The sequence below is a fragment of the Neofelis nebulosa genome, chromosome 10 (genome assembly GCF_028018385.1).
Source record: "Neofelis nebulosa isolate mNeoNeb1 chromosome 10, mNeoNeb1.pri, whole genome shotgun sequence".
In the NCBI taxonomy this organism is placed as follows: domain Eukaryota; kingdom Metazoa; phylum Chordata; class Mammalia; order Carnivora; family Felidae; genus Neofelis; species Neofelis nebulosa.
Genome location: NC_080791.1, coordinates 103,803,633 through 103,826,956, shown reverse-complemented (window position 1 = coordinate 103,826,956; position 23,324 = coordinate 103,803,633). Strand labels below are relative to the sequence as shown.

Genomic DNA, 23,324 nt, shown 5'->3' with positions numbered 1-23,324 from the left:
GGAGAACAGTTAATGGGCAATTGCAGCAACCAAGAACTATTAAGAGCAAAGAAACTAAGCACTCGGATTCTTCAGGGATGTAGTTGTGGGTTAATTCTCTGAACAGGAAGCCTAGACCATCTGAAATAATGGCTGAGAGTGAGGGAAGTCTGAAATTAGTAGTGGAGAGATAAGATTAATCTGCTGGGACCTCAGAACTAGCTACTTGTCAAGGAAGAAACTTGCTTCACTAGCCCTATTGACTGTACCTCTCCTCTTGGGAGGAACTGATGGCATTTTGTTCTCACAAAATTGGAGCCTCTATATTGTAGAGCCTCTATATTGGAGCCTCTATATTGTAGAGTATTGGAGGTACAATGGGAGGGCATGAACAAATCTGAGTGGTGCAAAGGGTTATGTATATCAGATACATCTTATCCAACCGTTAGGATCCTCTTAACCTCACCTGTTTCTGGGCTTTTTGTTCTTGTTGTTATAGCCTGTTATTGACATTACTAGCAGTCTGGAAGACCTCACACCCATTTCACTTGGGTGTAAACCGACAGTCTCTTGCCTCATGTTCACTCCCTATTCCACACAAAATATTAACTGTATCTTTGATTTAGGTGAGAAAAAAAACCCTGATTTTTTTCTTTTTCTGTTTTCTTCTGAAATATTTGAACAGGTATGTACACATTCTTTAACAAGAGCTATCTCATCACATTGCAGTGGACAATGTTAGAGTAAGAAGGGAGAACAATCATTTACATGAAAGATGCACAAGTTTAAAACTAGAAGTTAATTTAAATAATCATCAGATTATTTAACAAAGTTCTGTGAAATTTACTTGCGGGAGAGGGAAATAGAGGGAGGGAAAGGCTTTTAAAAATCCACTAAGGTGGCATGTAACAACGAGGATGCATCTGTGGGCCATGTAACCATTTCTCATGGCTTCCCATAGGTGCTCAGAGTGGGAGCCAGGCAAAGCCCTGCACTTATGACATGACACAGGATGAAGATATGTGCTTTCTAAATGTGGATATTGAAAACAAGTGTCCAGTATTACCTACGGGATGGTCTTGCTAAAACTATCATAACTGAACCATAACTGTCAGCACAGAGCCTGATGCAGGTTTCAAACTCATGAAACCGTGAGATCATGACCTGAGCCGAGATTAAGAGTTGGCTGCTTAACCGACTGAGCCACCCAGGTGCCCCTCTCATTTTTAAAAATGGATGTAAGTTTGCTTGCACTCTTGAATGACACGTTGGTTTGGCACCAGATTTGGGGCATCCCACTTTCTCTGCCCCCAAACTTTAATTGTTTTAAACATTTAAAAACATGACTTTTAATGTTTTAACATTTAAAACATTAAACATTTAAATATTTAAATGTTTTAACATTTAAAACATTAAACATTTAAATAGTTAAATGTTTAAACATTTAAAACCATGACTTTCTCTCTTCTGCTGTTGAATATTATATGAAGAAATGTAAAGATGGGTTGGTATTTTCCCCTGAGGTAACTTGTTATTTTTCTGATTGCTCAGAAGATATTTTTTTTTAACTTTTGAAGCTTTTATTTTATTTTTTTTTAAAGTGAGCTCTACTTAATGTGGGGCTCAAACTCACAACCCCAAGATTGAGAGTCACATGCTCCACCCACTGAGTCAGCCAGGTGCCTCTGATTTTTTTTTAAATCAGTGTGTGACCTTTGTTTTGACAAGTTGCATTCATTAGATTTGTGGCATTAACTCTTCATTACAGAATATACTACCGAATTTTTTTTTCAGTAACATTCCTTTCCTTTATTTTGGTTTGCTTTCTTTAGGGACAAGAGCACTCTGTCTTCTACCGGTGTTACAGTCTCATTAATCCTTTCAACTCTTTCAATCTTTTACTTCCCTTTTAAAAAGCCTATCCTTCTGTCTTTGACTTTGTTTTCAGCAGTATATTGTCTCCTTTTTTTTTTTTCTGCCTCCAACTTGAACTTAATCTCTGTGATAGTGATTTTTTTCATTAAATTGATTTTCAACATTATTTTTATATGTTGATTTTGCTAAACTCTCATTACTTCCAATGAGTTACCTGTACAGTCTTTTTTATTTTCTACATAGACATTCAGATCATGTGGGAATAATGCTTAATTCTCATATTCCTATTTAGTTTCTTTTGGATTTTCTACAAAAGTAACCAGATCCCATGGAGGTAAGAAAAATATAATTTCTTTCTTATCCTCAAAAGGTGAAATTGTCATAGCTGTTGCTAGCAATGTAAAATGGTACAATCAAGTGAACTATATGGTATGTGAATTATATCTCAATAAACTTTTAAAAATTATGCACTGGGAAAGCAATTTGACAATTTCTTTTGAAGTTAAATGCACAGTTACCATATAATCCACCAACTCAACTGCAAAGTACTTACCCCCCCCCCCCACCAAATGAAAGCATATGTCTACACCATGATTTGCTCACAAAAATTCATAAAAGATTTCTTTATAATAGCTACAAATTAGAAACAATTCAAATATCCATCAACAGGTGAATGAATACATTGTGGTATATATGTATAATGAAATATTACTCAGCCATTAAAAGAAATTATTGATGAGGAGCACAATTACATGGGTGAATTTCAGAAAGATTTTGTTGAACAAATGAAACCCAACATAAAAGAGTACATACAATTTGATTTCATTTTGAAAATCTAGTGAAGTTCCCCTAATATAGAGTGACAGAAAGCAGATTGGTGATTACCTAAGACAAGGGGTTAGGAGAGAGGAATTATATTTTAAAAAGGCAGAAAAGAATATTTTGGAAGGAAGAAAATGTCCTATGTCTTGATTGTGGTGGTGGCAAATGGGTGAGCAAATTTGTCGACGTTATAAAATTGATATATTTTATTGTTTGTAAATTATACTTCTCTAAAGTTGACCTTTTGTTTTTATTTATTTTTGAGAGAGAGAGAGAGAGAGCAAGGGAGGAGCAGAGAGACAGGGAGAGAGAGAATCCCAAGCAGGCTGTATGCTGTCAGCACAGAGCCTGATGAAGGGCTCGATCTCATGAATTGTGAGATCATGACCTGAGCCAAAATCAACAGTCAGATACTTAACCAGCTGAGCCACCCAGGGGCCCAAAGTTGACTTTTGAAATTGATTGTTTTTGTGCCCTTGTTACACTAGCTGGAATCTTTAAGGCAAAGATTAATATGTGACGGTGAGCTTTATTTCCTTGCTTTGACCCTTATGATAATTCTTTCATTATTTTACCATTAAAAATTTAATTTACTGAGTTTGGTTGTAAGATATCCTTGACAAGTTTAAATTATTTTCCTTATTTGCTGATTTTTTAAAATCATGAATGAATTTTTTTAGTTATATCCATTTAGATGATTATATTGTTTTCTTCTTTAATCTCTTACTGTGGTAAATTACTCTAAATGATTTTCTAATATTAAGGCAACGTGCTTTTCTGAAATAACTGTCTGAAATAACTTTTCTGAAATAACACAACTTGTTCATGCTGTATTATTTTTATGTATCGTTGGATTCAGTTTGTCAAAATTCTGTTCAAGATGTTTCTAATCTATGTACATAGTTAATATGGCTATAATATTCCATTTTTATTCCATTATTGTCAGCTTTTGGTATAAAGTTATGATAGTCCCACAAAATGACTTGGAAACTGATCTAAGTATCTATACATTAGATTTTGTGTATAGTTGGAATTACTATTTTCCTTTGTTTTTGGTAAAACTTGCTGATTAAACCATTTGGGCCTGGAGTTTTCTTCATGGGAAGACCCTTACTATTGACACTATTTTTTAAAACACTATTTTTTAGTGTTTATTAAATATTCGTATTTCCTATTCCTTTTTGAGTCACTTTTGGCAAGTTACACTTTCCTAAAAATGTGTATATTCTAAGTTTTAAAAATTTATTGACATGGAAGTTTTTAGAGTGTCCTTTGTGACAACTGCAGGAGCTAGAGTTATATCCCCCTTTTCATTCCTTAAAAATAAAAAAAAAATTTTTTTGCTTGATATCACCAGATATGTCACAAATCAACTCTTGATTTTCTTGTAGTACTTTAAAATTTTTTATTTAATATTTTTAAAATTTTGTTCCTTCCTAACTAAGAATTGTGGTCAGGTCATTTGTTTTCAGTCTTTTCTATCTAAGTCCATCTTTAAATACACAAGATTTAACTTACTGCAAAAAGGAAATGATATTATGTGACATGATAGAAGTGTCAGTTAAAGCTATGACGATAATCATATTGTAATATATAAATGTATCAAATCAACACACTGTACACCTTAAACTCACACAATATTAATGCCAATTATATTTCAATTAAAACATCCACAAGATTTGGTAAATAGTATTTTTCATTATATTTAAGTTACAGATGCTTTCTAATTTCTATTATAATTTATTATTTTACTTTTAAATAGTTTAAAAATATGTGATTAGTTTCAAATTATGATGTTTCTTTAATTACCAGTTTGTTACTGATTTCTAACTTAATTCCACTGTAGGCAGAGAATGTTATATGTATTGCCAACCTTTTAAACTTTAAAAGTTTTTCACAAACCAAAGGATTGCTTCAAAACTACATTACAAAGATAATAGCTAATGACACAACTTCATTCAATACTTACTATATGCATGATAGGCACTGTACATAACTGAACTAATTTAATTTCAACTGAACCTTATGAGATAGGTTCTATTATCTCTGTCTTACAGATTAAGTAACTCAGGTAGAAAGATAACAGACAACCTATTCAGAGTCATAAAACCCACAGACAGCAGAGCCACATTCCAAAGACACCTATGTGACATCTAAGGCCATGCTTTTAGTCACTAAACTATACCTAGGAGTTATAGCCCCTTCAATAATATCCTAAAATTTCTAAAGCATCTTTTAAGAATGTTATTACACTTTCCTTTGTCCTTGTAAGAGCCTGGTTGGCTAACAGTGAAAAGTGTAATTGTCCTCTTTTACATGTGGGAAAATTGATACACAGGACCATTGTAGCTATTTAGGGGCAAAGTTAACCAGGGTTATTTTTTTCTAAAATGGCTCCATATTTCTCTTGGCTTTGTGTTTAGTGTGAGTAGAAGGTGTTAATAGAAATTGGGATAACAACTGAATTAAAGACTTATTCTCTTCTTTGCCTACTTATCCTAGGAATACTAATGTAATGGCTGGGGGAAGGAACAGTACAATAGTTACAAAGTTCATTCTCTTGGGATTCTCTGAATTTCCAAAGCTCGCCAGTGTTCTTTTTTCAATATTCCTAGCGATCTACCTCATGACTGTGTCCTGGAACCTAGGCCTCATCACTCTCATCAGGGTGGACTCACATCTGCACACACCTATGTACTTTTTCCTCAGTAACCTGTCCTTGCTGGACATCTGCTATGTTTCCACTATAGCGCCCAAGATGCTCTCAGATTTCTTCAAGAAGCAGAAATACATCTCCTTTGCGGGGTGCACTATACAGTACTTCTTCTTCTCTAGCCTGGGTCTGACTGAGTGCTGTCTCCTGGCCGCCATGGCTTATGACCGATATGCTGCCATTTGTAATCCTCTGCTCTACACCGCCATCATGTTGCCCACCCTCTGTGTGCAGATGGTGGGGGGATCTTGTGTAATTGGATTCTGTGGCTCATTTATCCAACTGTGTGCCTTACTTCAGCTTCATTTCTGTGGGCCAAATGTCATCAACCATTTCTTTTGTGATCTTCCCCAGTTGCTGATCCTATCCTGCTCTGACACCTTTTTCTTTCAAATCATGACCTCTGTGCTCACAGTGATCTTTGGGCTCACATCTGTCTTAGTTATCACGATATCCTACGGTTATATTGTTGCCACCATTCTGAAGATCACCTCAGCTGAAGGCAGGTCCAAGGCCTTCAACACCTGTGCTTCTCACCTGACAGCTGTGGCTCTCTTCTTTGGCTCAGGTATCTTTGTTTATATGTATCCTAACTCTGGTGATTCCCTGAGCCAAAACAAGTTGGCATCAGTTTTATACACTGTTCTAATCCCCATGCTAAATCCATTGATCTATAGCTTGAGGAACAAGGAAATCAAAGATGCCCTAAACAGAAGGAAGAAGAGAATCTTTTTCTGTTGTTACTAATTATGGAATTTATTTCAAATGTACAGTATAGGAAAAACTGGTGACTAAAACATTGAACCACAACTGTCCTAACTGTGGGATGAATTACAGTTGCTTCACTCTCCCAGTATAAATCCGTGACTGGCACAAGGACTAGAAAATGCATCAAAAGTAACTGGAAGCTCAACATCTCCATCCTTCATCAGTTATGAACCAATACATCGAAAGGCCAAACAATTCACAACTGTTTTTGTAGCTAGTTGTGGTGGTATGACCCTTCACCTTCAATATTCCATCTCTATCTAGTGTTCTACCTCAAGAACCAGAGATGCCAGTACTGATCAAGGCTGCCAGGAGACCAGCATGTGTCTTTATGGCAACTCATTTTAGGTAAGGCAGAGATTACTATTAGTGTTGAGAGATCTCTTTAAAATGAATTTCCTAAGTAATTAGGTTGGTTCTCAGATTTAACCTATTTTTTCATTTCTGGAAATAATGGATGAATTTCTTCATTTATGGATTTGTCCAACGCAAGAGTAACTATGCCAGATCAGATTTGTTAACTTCAAACAAAAAGAAATTTATTGTAATAAGAATGATGAACATGTCTGCCCTAGTTAAGGTTTGGTTGACTAGTTGGCTCATTAGCAATCCCTAGGAAATTCCTTGTCTGCTATTGCTATAGAGTAATCCATCTTCACTGTGAAACCAGAAAATGGAATGAGAAACTGGCACTCTGCTGAGAAAGTGATCTAGTGCCTGGTTTTGGCATCAACAACAATGTCCTCATGTTACTTTTTTTTTTTTTTTTTTTTTTTGTATTTTAAGTAGAACAAGTCTCCATTAGGAAGTTGTTTTTCCAATAATTAACAGGTGGGAAGTGGTTGGTGAAATTAGATATAAGAAGCTGAACTTCTGGTACATAAGAAAGTCTAGATTTAGCTGTTTCCCTTGTACCCTTGGTTGGATTGCTACAAGGCGTAGTGAAGTCCTGGAGAACTGAGGCTGGGAGAGAAAGCACACTCCTGTTTTTTATCCTCAGATTCTGCTTTCCACAATCTTAGGCCATAGCCAGGAGAAATGCCTCAATATATAAAATTAAAAATCTCGATTATGAAGAACATAGTCCTCAGAAAAGAGTGATATGGGTCTTAATGCAAAAGAGCCTATTTCCAAGAAGACCAGCCTCCTTTTTATTCTGATCCTTAAATCACCTGTAACATCTAGATGTATATGACATATACCCTTGTGCAGGTGTGTCTCATGAGCAACAGAGGACCAGAGATTAATTAATCATACAGAGGATCTGTGATTAGACAGACTTCTGGATCGTACTGTGTGTTTCTCTTTCTGTAACTACATGTGATTAACATTTTTGTCTTGATGTTTTAAAGAAACAAGTGTACTTTATGTGATGTTGTGTGAGAGAAGACATCTGCATCCATTAATTCTATCATGACATATCTCCTGGGTTTCTGGGTTGCCACGGGAATTTAGCCCCATGACTAAGAATGGACATACTCCCAGATAGGCAGTAGAAAATCCTGCGTTCTAAGAAGTGGCATTTTCCTTGCTATGTTAGCAGAAGAGGAGGGGGTTTGATAGCTGCTAGGACTCTGGGCATAGGCTAAAAGCTAATTCAGCACAGATTGCTGACTGGTTGTTTTGTTGATCACTGTGTATCTCAATTATTTCATAATTTAAAATTGCAAATATTTATTTTATACTAACATGCCTGTGTCTCATTTTTCCTAAGTGCTCTACTGCTTTATTTTTGGTGAATGAAGGTAGTTTTCTGAAAGGGAAGTTAAAAGTGGGATTTGAAAATGGTTCCTAAGCTTTCCAAGTTGAGACATATCCAGGGATGTGGCTCAGTGAGTAGCTACACTATTGCAAGCACATCTTCAGGAAGGCTGACATTCATCTGACTTCAGAAGTCAGCAACCCTGTTTTCATTTAAGGGGGAGACCACAATGAGCTCTGTAAGTCCAAGAATTTAAAAAATGGTTGAGGCAGTGAACAGCAAAGTGGATGTTTCAAAAAACGAAGCATCGAATTGAAGAACTTCCCTGAGATCTTTCCTAAGAATTCAGATAAAAAGGGGGCACCTGGGTGGTTCAGTTGGTTAAGTCTCTGACTTTGGCTCAGGTCTTGATCTCGTGGTTCATGAGTGTGACCCTACATCAGGCCCTGTGTGCTGACAGTTCACAGCCTTGAGGCTGCTTCAGATTCTGTGTCTCCCTCTCTTTCTGCCCCTCCCCACCCAAAAATAAATAAAAAATGTTAAAATGTTTTTTAAAATGAAAAAAAAAACAGTTTGCAAGAATTCAGAGACAAAGTACAGAGATAAATATGAGAATAAAATGATGAGGCACGAAGGAGTGCTTTAGGAGACCAGTGTAATATAACAGGAGATTCAAAAGATAATCATTAAACAGGTGGAGACAAGATTGTTGAATTTTTAAGAAAAGAGAAATCCCTTGATCTGAGGACAAAATACTGAAAACTTGCCTGTTTTAACCAAGGAATGTGTTTGTTAAAATTAATTCTGATCCAAATCCCAACAGGATTTGGTGGTGGGTGGGAAGTAGTGGAAAGAACTTTGTAAAATGGTACTAATGTTCAATTTGGAGAATAAAGGTTGACAATAATAAGGATATTTTGGAAAAAATACTTATAACTACTGGCTTGTCTCTAGGTTTTCAATTCATACAATAATTTAAACCATGTGAAAATGGTGCAAAGATTGAAAAACAGAAAAATGGGATAAAAATTTATTTTAGAGAAAGATCTAGTAACATGAAAATTAACATTTTTAATAAAAGCATCTATAAATTATTGATAAAAGTATTCAATTTATAATCTTATATTTAGTTAAATATTTTGGAATATAAAAATAAGTTTTTATTTGTTTCATGATACATAAACTATAGCTGCCATGTGGACAGAAGAATATGAATAAAACACATTTAAGCCACAAGTAAATAATAAAAAAAAAAGTGAACAAAATTGAGAAATATAGCTAAGAAAATATAAATAAATGTGATTTGTAAATAATAAAGAGTTTAACAAGCTTAAAATTAGTAGAGGAAACCACAAAGGAAAATAAGTTGGTACTCTAAAGACTTTATATTTCTTTTCAATCAATGACACAAAAAAATTCAAAGACAAATAGCCATTTAAGGGAAAATAAAACAACAAATGATGATCTACAAATGATTCACATTTTGATGGAAGCTACATCCATTGTCTGAAAAGTAGTGAGATTATTACAAATCCTGTGTGAGGATGAATTACAAAAGAGAAAGTGAGTCTAAACAAATGTATGAAAAATAGCTCAAACTCCAAGTAATTGGATAAATGCAGATTATAACAATGCAGTGTGTGACTTTTCACCTGTCAAATTCACAAGAGTGATTTAAAATATTTTCAAATAGTCAATGGGGTTTAATTATTCTAAAAGACCCACAGTCAAATATTCCATTTCTTAGGATGGGAGATCCCTACCAGTCAACATAAAGTGAATTATTCTTCCTTTCTTTGGGGACAAAGATGGGACACTGACAATGGTGATTATTAAATGAATTTTGCTGACACAATTGCACTCATTTTTCAGATGATCTAGGTCATATCTTGTAAGAAAATGACTGTACAATGTTTAAGAAATCTCTGTCAAAAAAAAAAATCCAGGATGGTAGAAATAGAGACACCTCCTTCCAACCTTTGAGAATATTTGCTTACCATCCAAGGATAATAATGATAGTGTCTCTGTCTGGAGGAAAGAATGGGTTGGCTGCCAGCAGCCCTTTATAAGATTGGGGGCATCTTAGCATCAGTGTCCCCCAGCTGTTACACAGACCCATACCTTGTGCACATGATCTTCCTACATCTGCCTCCATGTTGCCCCCATGGGACTTGAGACAGTAGGGGAGTGTAATCATAATACTCATGCTGCCCCCTCTCTGAATCCTTTCACTGCTCACTCTCTTCTCACCAGCTAAAGCTGATGAAGTGTGAAGAGCCAACCTAGCAGCTGTCTCTACACTGCTGATTAAAAACTGTTTAACAGTTGGACACAGGATAAACACCAACCTATCAGAATGAAAAAATCACTAAACTACCAGTATGGCTATGCCAGTGTATACTAATGAAATACTAGCCCCTATGTAGTCTTTTAATCCTTACAATCCCATGACAGATGCATTATTTTTATATATTCATTTTCAACATGAAAAAAAAAAACTGGAGCAAAATGTTTAACTGTCCTAATGTTTAATATTTCATGAGTGGTACAGATAAGGTTAAAACTTGGAGAGTCTGACAAGAATTAACCATTTACTACAGTGGGAGTTTCATGTTTGAACTTTATTTTTAAGTAGGCTTCATGCCCAGCACAGAGCCCAGTGTGGGGCTTGAATTCACGACCCTGAGATTAAGACCTGAGCTGAGATCAAGAGTCAGACACTTAACCAACTGAGCCACCCACGTGCTCTGTGTTTGTGCTTTTCTACATGGTGGCAGGATGATATTTCTTTGCTTAAGTCTTGAAAGTCTTTCCCCAAGCTGGAAAATCAGACATTAGTCACTCATGTTAGGGAGAAAGTTGCCATAGAACAAGGAATAAATGTTGAAAATTCTTATTTTTTTTAAATTCAAAGCTTTGGTTCAAGTGTTAGACCAAAAAGGTTTAGAAGGTGACAAACTTAATAATACCAAGTAAAGATCTTCCTCACTAATAAACAGAGGAAGCCAAGAGTTGGGGGTGAATCCAGAAAGTTTGGATGTGTTAGTTTGGAGTCTTGTGCCCTGCTCCCTGACCATTTTGGGTTAAGCTGAGGGTCCAGAAAGATAAAGAAGTTTTTTGAAGAATCCAAAGTAGATGACATTCACGGGTACTCCTTGACTGGAACATGAGCAAACAACACAGGTCCTAGAGTTTGCCTATTTACCACATAAATACAAGGTGGTAGCCTAGAGTATGGAGAGCAGAAAAAAAAAAAAAAGAAGAAGAAGAAGAAGCCCAGGATGAGAAAGATCTTGAGAAAGTCATCCTGAGTTTTCCACAGCTTCAGGGAAACATGGAGGAGGGTCATGAAGTTTCCCATACACCTAAAGAGGGGATGGGAGGGGTTGCTGGACCAAAAGAATCAGATGTTTAGAGGCAGGAAACTGCAGAATATGTGGATTAATGACCAGAAATCATTAAGACCACAAACATCTCCATCGGTGGCTGTGGATGGGGCCGTAACAGGCTAAATGCCAAGGGTGAAAGATATTGCCCAAGAACAATGTGGAGAAACTGCCTGTTGTGGGAATGCCAGACAATGCATATCTGAAAGCTGAAAGTCCTCTCTACCATAGCTTACAAAACTTCACAAGCTTTGGAGCTTAGAAATAATCCCAGGGAGCAAAGGAAAGCGAACATCTTAACTGATAGATTTATAGATATTCAGTAACTGGGGAGAAAATCCGGAGGTGAGTGACTTTACTTGAAAGTGTTTGCAAATAAAAGTGAAGGCATTAAGTTTCTGTCTTCAGATGGAATAGAGGCTCAAAATAGAAATTATATTAAAAGGCAATAAAGAAGATGCATTTTTGCACACTTCAGTTTGTGGCATGAAAATATCTTATTCTACGTTAATTTCTTCTAATTCTACGAAAATATCTTATTCTACGTTGTGACAGAGGTGGGTCACAATCTAGTGGTCTGCTATTTCTCCTAAGACCAAATTCTGAGTTCAGAGCATATCCATAGACCATGATCACAAGAGACAAAAAGGGAAAAAAGAAAAAATCGACTACTCTTCTCACAACTATGTCCTAAATTACTTAGACTGTGTGGCTCCCCTTGGAGTGGTTGCCATGCAGAAGGAAGAGAAATGAGAGAGGGAAGGAGACAGGGTAGGGGTAAGAGAAAGAGAATATGGCAGAGGTGGGGGAGGGAGAGAGAGACAGAGAGAGACAGAGAGAGAAAGAAACATGGTGGGGGAGGGGTGGGAGAAGAGTGAGAGACAAACTATTTTCCAGTAGAGAAAAGGCCCCAGACATACTAACTTGGAAGCAAGGAGCAAGGAACAGAAGAGCCAAACTTATGTACTAAACTTTTGGTGAGAGCTCTATCCACCATATCCTAGGATTTCATTGAGAGGCCCTCCAAAACTAGGTGTCCACATGTTTTTTATTATTACAGACACAACTCAACTGCTGCAGCCACCAGTATGTTCCAGTGACTCATCTTCTTTAAGCTGACAAGAGATTCAACGAAAGCATGACATGGCCCCCAACATCCCAGAAAGGAGTCAAAGATGCCCTCCAACTTGTGGCCAGTCCTTGATTGCCTCATTAGACTTTTCAGCGGCCATAGTGGTGGGAGGTTAACCAAGCCATGCTGACTCAATTTCTCAGTCCAGATTAGAAATCTGGATTTAGTACTCTTTTTGAGCTTGTCTGTGTGTCTAATTCATTGCTATTTACTCAGCCTTTGCAAGTAGGAGACAGCCTGGCAAGAAATCCCTCTGGACATGGTTTCATGGTGTTTCCCCTTCTCTTTTAGTCAGATTTCTGTCTTATCAGTGCAGAAAATCTGGAAGTTTAAGAGAATAAGATGCACAGCCATCTCAGATTCAGGTGAAGCTGACCAAAGAAGGATTTAAAAATTATTAAATAAATAAATATATAAATAAATAGGGCGCCTAGGTGGCTCAGTTGGTAAAGCGTCTGACTCTTGATTTTGGCTCAGGTCATGATCTCACGGTTCGTGAGATGGAGCCCCCGGGGCTCTGTGCTGACAGTGAGGAGCCTGGGCATTCTCTCCCTCCCTCTCTCTCTGCCCCTCCTCTGCTCGCCTCTCTCTCTCAAAATAAATAAATGAAATAAAATTATAAAAAATAAAAATAAATAAATAAAATTGATAAGATGTAGGCCTTTGAAAATAAAGGCAAACCTCACTAAAATGGAATCAGGAGGCCAGACATGGGTGCAGTTATCACTCAAATGTTAATTATGGAAAGAATTATCAGTTACAGATCCTAACAGAAGTGTCCATTACAAACCCCAAAAGCAGTATCTACTGGAAAGAATCATCAGTTATAGGCCCCAACAGGGCAGATTGTATCTCCTACAAGAAACTGACTGCCTCTGCAACTCAGCCAGTGAGAAACAGGGTCATCACCCTGAACTCTTGCTTCTCTTCAATGGACTTTTGTTCAAACTTACTCCTCCCAGCTTCCTCCTTCTTTTCAAAAAATAAATAATAACATTCCTGTCTGTTTTTGGACTTTGCTTATGGTTTTGCCATAGCTTGCATGTCCCAAATTGCAATTCTGTTACTGGAAGAAACCCATTTTTGCTGGTAAAATAACTGACAGTTTTATTTTTAAGGTTAACAGACCCTAATAATCTCTGTTTAGCCCAGTTCCTTAGGTACGCACCCCCGAAAGAAAGCCTTCATACCACTTCGTCCAGCCCAGAAACACTGAATTGCACTTCCCCTTGGTGAGTAAGATGCAAAGTTCCCACGGAGCCTTAGGTGATGAATACAGGAGGGATAAAATGTTGAGCTCCCCTAGAGAATCAACAATATTAGTAGTTGTTTCTGGGTGGCAGGATTATGGGTAACTTTTTTTATTGTACTGTATTCTTCAGGCTTCCTGTTTGTTTTAAATTAAATTTAAAAAAATCAAGAGCAGAGAAGAGCCCGAGGGGGGCTAGAGTGAAGACAGTAAAACACATACCTGATGTCCCATCTGCCATCCAACTGTGGTCTGTTCCAGCTTCCTTAGACAAGATGTTCAGATCCTTTTGGCCTTTCAGAAGTTACCAAAGACATTTATATTTGGAATTGATGATAACAGCCACTGACATACAGCTGGGTGAAGAAATGCCTGCAAACCATGTGATGCTGGGAATACAAAGGTTCATTCCATGAGTGGACATGCCTTGTGGCTGCGGTGATGGAGGCACTCTCTTGCTTAGATCATTTTCTCTGCTCTTACCACTGTGGAAGAGGGTTATTCCCACTCAGAATGAATTGGTGGTGTAAAAAGGGAGTCAGTGACCTGGGTATATTCACAGGCAGATGAAAGCAGGACTTGACAGCTAGCCTTGGAAAATGAATGGCAGAAAGTGAATCACTGATGGAGCCAAACTCCAGCTGCCTGCAGGTGAATAGTTTTACCCTTGGAGGGGAGGACAGCAATTCTTTATTTGAAATAGCATGAGTAATGTAAGGATGAACACTGGTGCTGAGAACCTTAGGACTTGAGCCAGAATAAGCCTGAGAGGATCTGTTATCATAGAAAAACAAAGGCAAAGGCACGTATTATAAAGGAATAGGGATGCCGGGGTGGCTCAGTCGGGTAATTACTTTGGCTCACGTCATGATCTCGTGGTTTATGGATTCGAGCCCTGCATTGGGCTCTGTGCCGACAGCTCAGAGCCTGGTGCCTGCTTCAGATTCTGTGCCTCCCCCGTCCCCCCCACCCCCCGCCTCTCCCCTACTTGCTTGCTCTCTCTCTCTCTCTCTCTCTCTCTCTCTCTGTCTCTCTCTCTGTCAAAAATAAATAAATAAATAAACATTAAAAAAAAAAGAATAATATCCTGCACTCTCTAAAACTACAGAATTAAAAACTCCACACATAATTTCCAGCACCACCTGATTTTCAGTTGTCCTTAATGCTATCTCTGTCACTACAGGTATTCAAGGTATTCTGCCACTATAAATCTGTACACTCCATAAGCACACACCACTCTCCTTTACTTTTCATGACTGGGACACTCATATCTTTCTTTTGGGGCCAAAGACTCCTACCATCTCAGTCATCTGAGATGATAGACGGACAGAAGTTCAGAGACAGCAGTGCCCTGTTCAAAATTATAGTTGACATGCCAGAAAACCACAATGGGCACAAGGGATCTTTTTCTGGGTGATGGAAATATTCTAAAAATGGATTCTAGTGATCATTGCACAACTCTATAAATCTATAAATCTACTAAAGTTTAGTAGATTTTAGTGTACCCATTGTACACTTAGAATGGGTAGAGTTTATGATATGTAAGTTATACTTCCATAAAACTCTTGAAAACAAAAATAATATGAAAAGAAGAAAAAAGAAATGTCTTCAAACAGGACCTAGCTAAAAGAACATGAGAATGTCCTCTAATAACTTAAACCACAGAAATGAGCTTAGTATAAAGTTCTTCAATCATTAAACCTAACTGATATTCACTCATCTTTTCATTTATGTCAACATTTAGTGGGCAGCTACTAGTGCCAAGTGCTGAGAGAGATAAATACTACAGATCCTTCCCTAGGAAACTCACAGTTTAGTAGGGGGCATGATGTAAAAATAAATAATTTTAATGCAACATAATAAAATGCAAAATTGAAAGTATATAAAATAGGTGACAGTTTTGAATCCTGCCTGTAATGTTCAAGGTAGAGACAGAATTGTAACAAAATGTGTTCATAATCCTTAAATATAATATATGATAAAGGATTTACCACACATCATTGAAAAATCTAATTGTTTTTTCAATTTAATGGAAAGGTTCTTAAGAAAAAAATTAAGTCCCCAGACATGATTAGACACTTCTCCAAGGAAGACATCCAGATGGCCAACTGACACATGAAAAAATGCTCCACATCACTCATCATCAGGGAAATACAAATCAAAACCACCATGAGATACCACCTTACACCTGTCAGAATGGCTAACATCAACAACTCAGGCAACAACAGATGTTGGCAAGGATGAGGTGAAGGAGGATCTCTTTTGCATTGTTGGTGGCAATGCAAGCTGGTGCAGCCAGTCTGGAAAACAGTATGGAGGTTCCTCAAAAAATTAAAAATAGAACTACCCTACGACCCAGCAATTGCACTACTAAGCATTTATCCATGGGATACAGGTGTGCTGTTTCAAAGGGACACATGCACCCCAATGTTTATAGCAGCACTATCAACAATAGCCAAAGTATGGAAAGAGCCCAAACGTCCATCAATGGATGAATGGATAAAGAAGATGTGGTATATATACAATGGAGTATTACTCGGCAATCAAAAAGAATGAAGTCTTGCCATTTGCAACTATGTGGATGGAACTGGAGGGTATTGTGCTAAGTGAAATTAGTCAGAGAAAGACAAAAGTCATATGACTTCACTCATATGAGGACTTTAAGAGACAAAACAGATGAACATAAGGGAAGGGAAACAAAAATAATATAAACAGGGGGACAAAACAGAAGAGACTTATAAATATGGAGAACAAACTGAGGGTTGCTGGAGGGATTGTGGGAGGGGGATGGGCTAAATGGGTAAGGGGCATTAAGGAATCTACTCCTGAAATCATTGTTTCACTATATGCTAACTAATTTGGATGTAAATTTTAAAAAAGAAAAAAGAAAAAAAGAAAAAAATTAAGTCCTCAACCATAAGTTAAATTCTGGATCATTTAAGTAGTTAAAAAAGTGTTAAACCAAAAAAAAAGTCAGTTAAAAATAGGTAAATACTTATGTGGACTCTGAATAGGGAAGAACTTTGCTTCAAATGAATGGATGAAATTAGACCCATAAGATTCACTATGAAAAAAATGAGATTTTTCTAAATGTTAGGAGATCATAAATAAAATGAAATAAAAATGGAAAGCTAGGAAAATGCATTTGTAGCAATGGAGTAATTCTCCTTTCTAGAAATTTATTTTACAGAAATTATCTGGAGTGTAGGCGCTTTGGACATTGACTCAAGATAATTTTTCATAGCAAAAACTTAGATTTCATTTAAAATCCACCAGAGGGAAAAAAATCCACCAGAGGTGTATTTTTTAAAGTGGAATATTATATAACCACTAATACCTTATAATGATGTTTATGAGTCATTTAAATATGCATTGTAACATGTTGAGTGAAACACACCCATTATACCATCCCGTGTGTAACAGAAAAGACTGAGAAATATCCACCTGTAATGAAAGGTTTTAGATTAAGATGGTGTATTAAATGTATTCCTGTTCTATTGATTCCTTAGTCTAAAGAAGTTTTCTAAACGTGAAGGATCTGTAAAGTGAAAATGGAATCAGCAGGGGAAATCTCTCATGTTTTTCTACTAGAGAACAATTACCCTGGACACATTAATTAGTTATCCTGTCTCCGCCTTGGGTCCTAGGGAGGCATTTAAATGAACCCCACTTGGAAGCACCTCTCTTATCACGGCTGCACAGGAGAGGAAGTTTCCTTTAGAAGATAATTGAAAGATGGTGTTCAGTGATTTTCCCAGGAATCTGGGACAAGAGTCTGGGCCTGCAGGGGGCCACAGGTACTGCCACACTCCCCAGGCCATAAACACCCAGCAGTGCCCCACCTTCTGCAGAAATATCTAGGTGAGGCTTTGGTTGGGCAGCATGGGGGCAGCGTGCTAGTGTTGATACTCAAGGACCCCGAGTCTGGATTTGGGAACTTCCCTCCTCCACACGGCCACGTGTTCCCACCATCTTCCTGTTTGTAGGCTGTCTTCTCTCGGTGCCTCAGACTTGCTCAGAGCTCAGGTCCTTTCTACTGGGAAATAAAATGTTTCTCCTCAATGGAAAAAAATATTTTATTTTTTTTAATGTTTATTTCTGAGAGAGAGAGAGAGCATGAGCAGGGGAGGGGCAGAGAGAGAGGGAGACACAGCTCTGAGCTGTCAGCACAGAGCCCATTGCGGGGCTCAAATTCATGAACCCATTAACGGAGAGATCATGACCTGAGCCAAAGTCAGTCGCTTAACTGACTGAACCACCCAGGTGCCCCTCAATGGAAAATTTTGACAGAAACAAAAAGATGAGATGAAGGAATATCTTGCATGTAGGAACTCACTGTTGCATGGAGAGTTTGGTATGATTTCTTTGACTACTTCATATCCCCCCTACCGGTGTCATGCTTTGAAAAGGTTGTGTTGATCAAAAGCTGAATTTATAAAGTCATAATTAATTTATTTACTATAATTAAAACAATGTTTTACTTTCATTCACTTAGCAGCATGCTCAGGAGCAAGAGATTTGGGAGTTTAGCAGACCTGGTCCAAAATCTCAGCACTGCCACTCACCAGCTGCTTGACCTTGGACAATTTACTTAGTCTCCCTGTGCCTCAGTTTCCCCATATGTATAGTAAGGAAAACAATGCCCATAGAGTTGTGTAAGAATAAATGAAGTGTATGTGAATCATTGAGAACTGGGCCTGGCCCAAACTAAGCAATCCCTATGCAGCAATGATTTAACTTAAAATGGGTAAACTAATAGCACACTGAATTAGTAGAATTCTAACCCAAAGAAAGAATTGACATTTTAATGAACCTATATTGTTCTTATCCTGTATAAAGTCCACCCTTATTTACTATTAGGAACATTGGGGAATAGCTGTGCATTCCTATTTTCCAAGATCCAATAGCATTTCTGGAATATGTGGAAATAACTGATGTGAGAAGTGGCTTCCTACCTTCTTAACCATCCTTTTAATTCTTGCCACTTCAGAACCCCTGCTTGGTATTCTGGTTGGAAAATTACATCACATTTCTAATTTGACAATGTTAGCCACTCCTCTCCGTGCACTTAACACACTAAGGACACTGATCACTTTGTGATCAATCACCATTTCTGAAGACCCCTGCTTAGCAAGATCAACTTTCTTGTGTCTTAAGCAACCATTTGTTATCTCTAATTTCTTCTAATGGTTTGGAACAGGAAAAAGAATCAAAGAAAGTGATGGTGTTTTGATCACATTTATTTCTACTCTGAGATAAAATCTTTAAGAGAAATTTTTATTTATTTTATTTTTATTTTTTAAATGTTTTTATTTATTTTTGAGACAGAGAGAGGCAGAACACGAGCAGGGGAGGGGCAGAGAGAGAGGGAGACAGAATCTGAAGCAGGTCCCAGGCTCTGAGCTGTCAGCACAGAGCCCGACACAGGGCTCGAACTCACGGACTGTGAGATCATGACCTGAGCCGAAGCCGGACGCTTAACCGACTGAGCCACCCAGGCACCCCAAGAGAAATTTTTAAAAAGTAGTTTTAATTATGATGGACAGTAATAACAAGAACCCATAACCTCAATTATAAATGATAGTAACATATAATAACTCTTCCCATGGTTCTTTAACTCACACTACAAGGCCTAATTGGAAAATGAAATGGCTTAGTCAATTAAAATTTAGTCTACAAAGATACCAAGTACTTAGTTTGCTTGATTTGTTTTTCCTGAGTAGACCAGTTGTCTTGTTAGAAAAATGGCTTTACAGTTATAAAATGTTTTTGCCAACTCTATGTTGGCATAGGGTCCAAATATTTTCTGCCTTTGGAAAATGCTGATAAATTTTTATTGGAAACATTTGATTCTGGGTAGGTGCCTAGAGAGACAAGGCTTCTAAACCCATTCAATGATAATAGAAGCGAGTGTACAAATGAAATATTTTAGGGGTGCCTGGGTGGCTCAGTTGGTTAAGCATCTGGCTTTGGCTCAGGTCCTGATCTCGAGGTTCATGAGTTCGAGCCCCAAGTTAGGTTCTGTGCTGACAGCTGTGAGTTCGAGCCCCACGTTGGGCTCTGTGCTGACAGCTCAGAGCCTGGAGCCTGCGTCAGATTCTGTGTCTTCTTCTCCCTCTCTGCCCCTCCCCCACTCATGCTGTGTCTTTCACTCTTAAAAATAAAACAAACACTGAAGGGGGGCCTGGGTGGCAATGTTGGTTAAATGTCCAATTTCTGCACAGGTCATGATATCATGGTTCATAAGTTGGAGCTCCACATTGGGCTCTGTGCTGACAGCTGTGAGTTTGAGCCCTGTGTCAGGCTCTGTGCTGATGGCTCAGAGCCTGGAGCTACTTCAGATTCTGTCTCCCTCTCTCTCTGCCCCTCCCACGTTCACACTCTGTCTCTCTGTCTGTCTCTTTCTCAAAAATAAACATTAATTTTTTTTTAATTTAAAAAATAAAATTAAAAAAACATGAAAAAATGTTTAAAAAGAAATGAAACATTAATTATTTTTTAATTTTAGAGAGAGTGAGAGTGCATGTGCAAGTGGGGAGAGAAACTGAGGGAGAGAGAGAGAGAGAGAGAGAGAGAGAGTGAGAGAGAGAACCCTAAACATGATCCAGGCTCAGCATGGAACCTGATTTGGGACTCAATCCCATGACCCTGGGATCATGACCTGACCCTAAATCAAGAGTCGGATGTTCAACCAACTAAGCCACCTGGGAACTCCATGAAATATTTGTTTTTATACTCAAAAAAGATAATGTCCAATTCAAAATATGCTTATTATTAAGCATATTTTGTGAGTTGAAAATGTATATTAATCATTATATAATAAATAGAAAAATTCAGCCACATCTATTTCTATGTGTTCAGTTTCATTGTCTAGGGATCAATATTCATGGCTAGAGAGCAGAGAGCTTGGCCAAGGGTATTCAAAAATGTCTCTGGCTTTCAGGAAATTAAAACCTAGCTGGGGAAATCACTGTCTATTATTTTCATGTCATAAGAACAACATAAGATAAAATTCTCTGGGTTTTAATATAAATTGAGTCACAGACATGAGGTAAATAATGGAACATGTACTGAAAGCCTTTATGTCCCAGGTAATTTCATAATAATATTAATATCCATCAGAGAGCAACTTTCCACTCTGTGCCAGGAATTGTGTAAGGTGCCTTATGTGCATAATGCCATGCTACCCCTCACTGTGACCCTACAGACAGCTGTTATATCCCCAATTTATGACTGAAGAAGTTGAGGTTCAGAAAGATTAAAGCAACTTGGTCAAGGTCACACAATAAGTGCTGTTGACCCAAGACTAACATTCATGTTCTTCCTCCTCTTCCAAGTCTATTTTGAGATTCATATTCATTGCAGATCATACTTAGAACCCCTTTTTGAGAAGGTCTTTCTCAGTTTACTAAGAGTTGTTGATAACGGGTGACATCTCTCAATGAGCATGTACATTCTTGATGTTAGCTTGTGACTGAGAATAAAGCTGAAAGTGTGATTAACATCTTTTAATAACTAAGACAACCACATGGAATATTGAAGTTATGTTTTTAAGTGAATTATTGTGAAATAACTATAGGAAACACCTTTTTCAAATTTACAATACGGCACAGTGAAAAACAAAATGAGAAAATTACTAGCATTGTGATGTAGGAAACTGAGACTTGGAGTTAAGTAGCTATCAATTTGGTAAGAATTCACACCTTTACCATATTGAATCTGCAGATCTGTGGACATGATGGATCTCTCCATTTATTTAGACTTTTTTGATTTTTAAAAAGTCATTTGGGGGCACCTGGGTGGCTCAGTCAGTTGAACATCTGACTTCGGCTCAGGTCATGACCTTGCAGTTCGTGGGTTTGAGCCCTGCGTCGGGCTCTGTGCTAACAGCTTAGAGCCTGGAGCCTGCTTAGGATTCTCTGTCTCCCCTCCCCACCTCTCTCTCTGCCCCTCCTCTTCTCATTCTCTGTCTCTCTCATTCTCAAAAATAAATAAACATTTGAATTTTTAAGAATTATATTTATGATATTCAGCATAAATCAAAAATTTGTTTGATTTACACCTAAGTATTTAATTATTTTTGGAGCTACTGTAAATACTGTTTATTTGTAACTTAGATTTCCTCATGTCTGCTAGTATATAGAAATAGAATTTGTATTTGTATTTTGATCTTATAGCCTGTAAACCTAATGCATGCACATTTTAGGAGCTTTTTTAAAATAGACTCTTTAGGATTTTCTACATACAATCATGTCACACTAAAATAAGGACAGTTTTATTTTGATCTGTATGCCTTTTGTTTCCTTGCTTTACCTTACTACATTTGCTAGAACTTCAAGAGTCATGTTGAGCACAAGTGGTGAGAGCAGTATAATTGTCTCTTTCCTGATCTCAAGGGAAAACATTCAGTTTTTCATCATTAGGTAAATGGTAGTTGTAGCTTTTTGATAGATACTTTTTATTAACTTGGATAAACTCCTCCCATTCCTATTACTCTGAGGTTTTTTTTAATCATGAGTGGATATTGACTTTTGTTAAATGCTTTTTATGTATCAGTTGGTATAGTCATTTGATATTCCTTCTTTAACCTGTTAATGTGGTGGATTGCATTGATGGAATTTTGAATATTGAACCAGTCTCACATCCGTAGAATAACCCCACTTAATCATGGTATATAATTCTTTTTATATATTGCTGAATTATACTTGCTAATATTTTGTGAGAGATTATTGGGTCTGTCTTAATAAAGGATGATGTCAGCTTCCTCTCTCTTCCTCTCTTCTTTTGTACTGTCTTTGTGTGCTTTTGGTATCAGGATAATATTAGTTTTATAAAATGAATTGGGAAGTGTTCTATCCTCTCCTGTTTTCCGGAAGAGATTGTACAGAATTGGTGTTCTTTTTTAAACATTTGGTAGAATTCTCCAGTGAAACCATATTGGGTTTAGAGAGTTTATTTTGGGGTATTTTAAAATTACAAATTCAATTTTCTTAATTATTACAGGGATGGGCAGATTATCTATTTCATGTTGGGTGTATTGTGGTAGTGTGTGTTTTTTGAGGTGGTTCATTTAGCATGTAAATATACATGTGTTGACTTTTTCATAATGTTCTTGAACATCCGTTTGATGTCTGCTGCTCTTATTATTTATTTCCTTTGCTTGCTTGAGTTTATTTTGCTTTTTTTTTCTGTATATCTTGACTTGGAGCTGAATTTGTTGATTTGAGATTTTTCCTCTTTTCTAATGTAAGCATTTCGTGCTCTCCATATGGTTTCCACTGACACCATTGTGGTGTGACCTTTGTTACTGGCCAGTATGTATGGAAGTACTGGTTCCCTACTTTGCCTTCTCAGACATCATCTCAGCAAGGATGTTGGGTGCTATGTTATAACTGTATGTGTGTGGAAGTCTGCATCCCCATTGGCCTTTGCTGCCTTGAGTGCAGATGGGGCCACACAGTGATGCCTATAGCTAGAGTTGAGTGTTTATTATGTAAATGTTTTCTGATTGCTAGGCTTCCCCTTTCCTGGCCTTTTGGCTAGAAAACTTGCTATTTTGTCTGTGCCTGTTGGTATTTCCATGTTGCTGGCTTCACCAACTCTAGGCCTGGAATATATGAGTAAAAAAAGAAAACCAGGGAATTCATTACTGTGTCATTCCCTGAGCCTCAGGGTCCCTTGCTGGTCTGCCTTCTTCT

General features: G+C 37.4%; 1 protein-coding gene across 1 annotated transcript; it reads left to right on the top strand.

The window, feature by feature from the left end:
• Positions 1–5,191: 5,191 nt before the first annotated feature.
• Positions 5,192–6,136, top strand: LOC131488886 (olfactory receptor 5AN6-like). The gene has a single exon (XM_058690734.1). The coding sequence runs from the start codon at positions 5,192–5,194 to the stop codon at positions 6,134–6,136; it is 945 nt and encodes a 314-aa protein (XP_058546717.1).
• Positions 6,137–23,324: the final 17,188 nt, after the last annotated feature.

Bases quoted from the DNA above. Each gene is read 5' to 3' on its own strand.
- LOC131488886 (XM_058690734.1), top strand. From the start codon at position 5,192: ATGGCTGGGGGAAGGAACAGTACAATAGTTACAAAGTTCATTCTCTTG.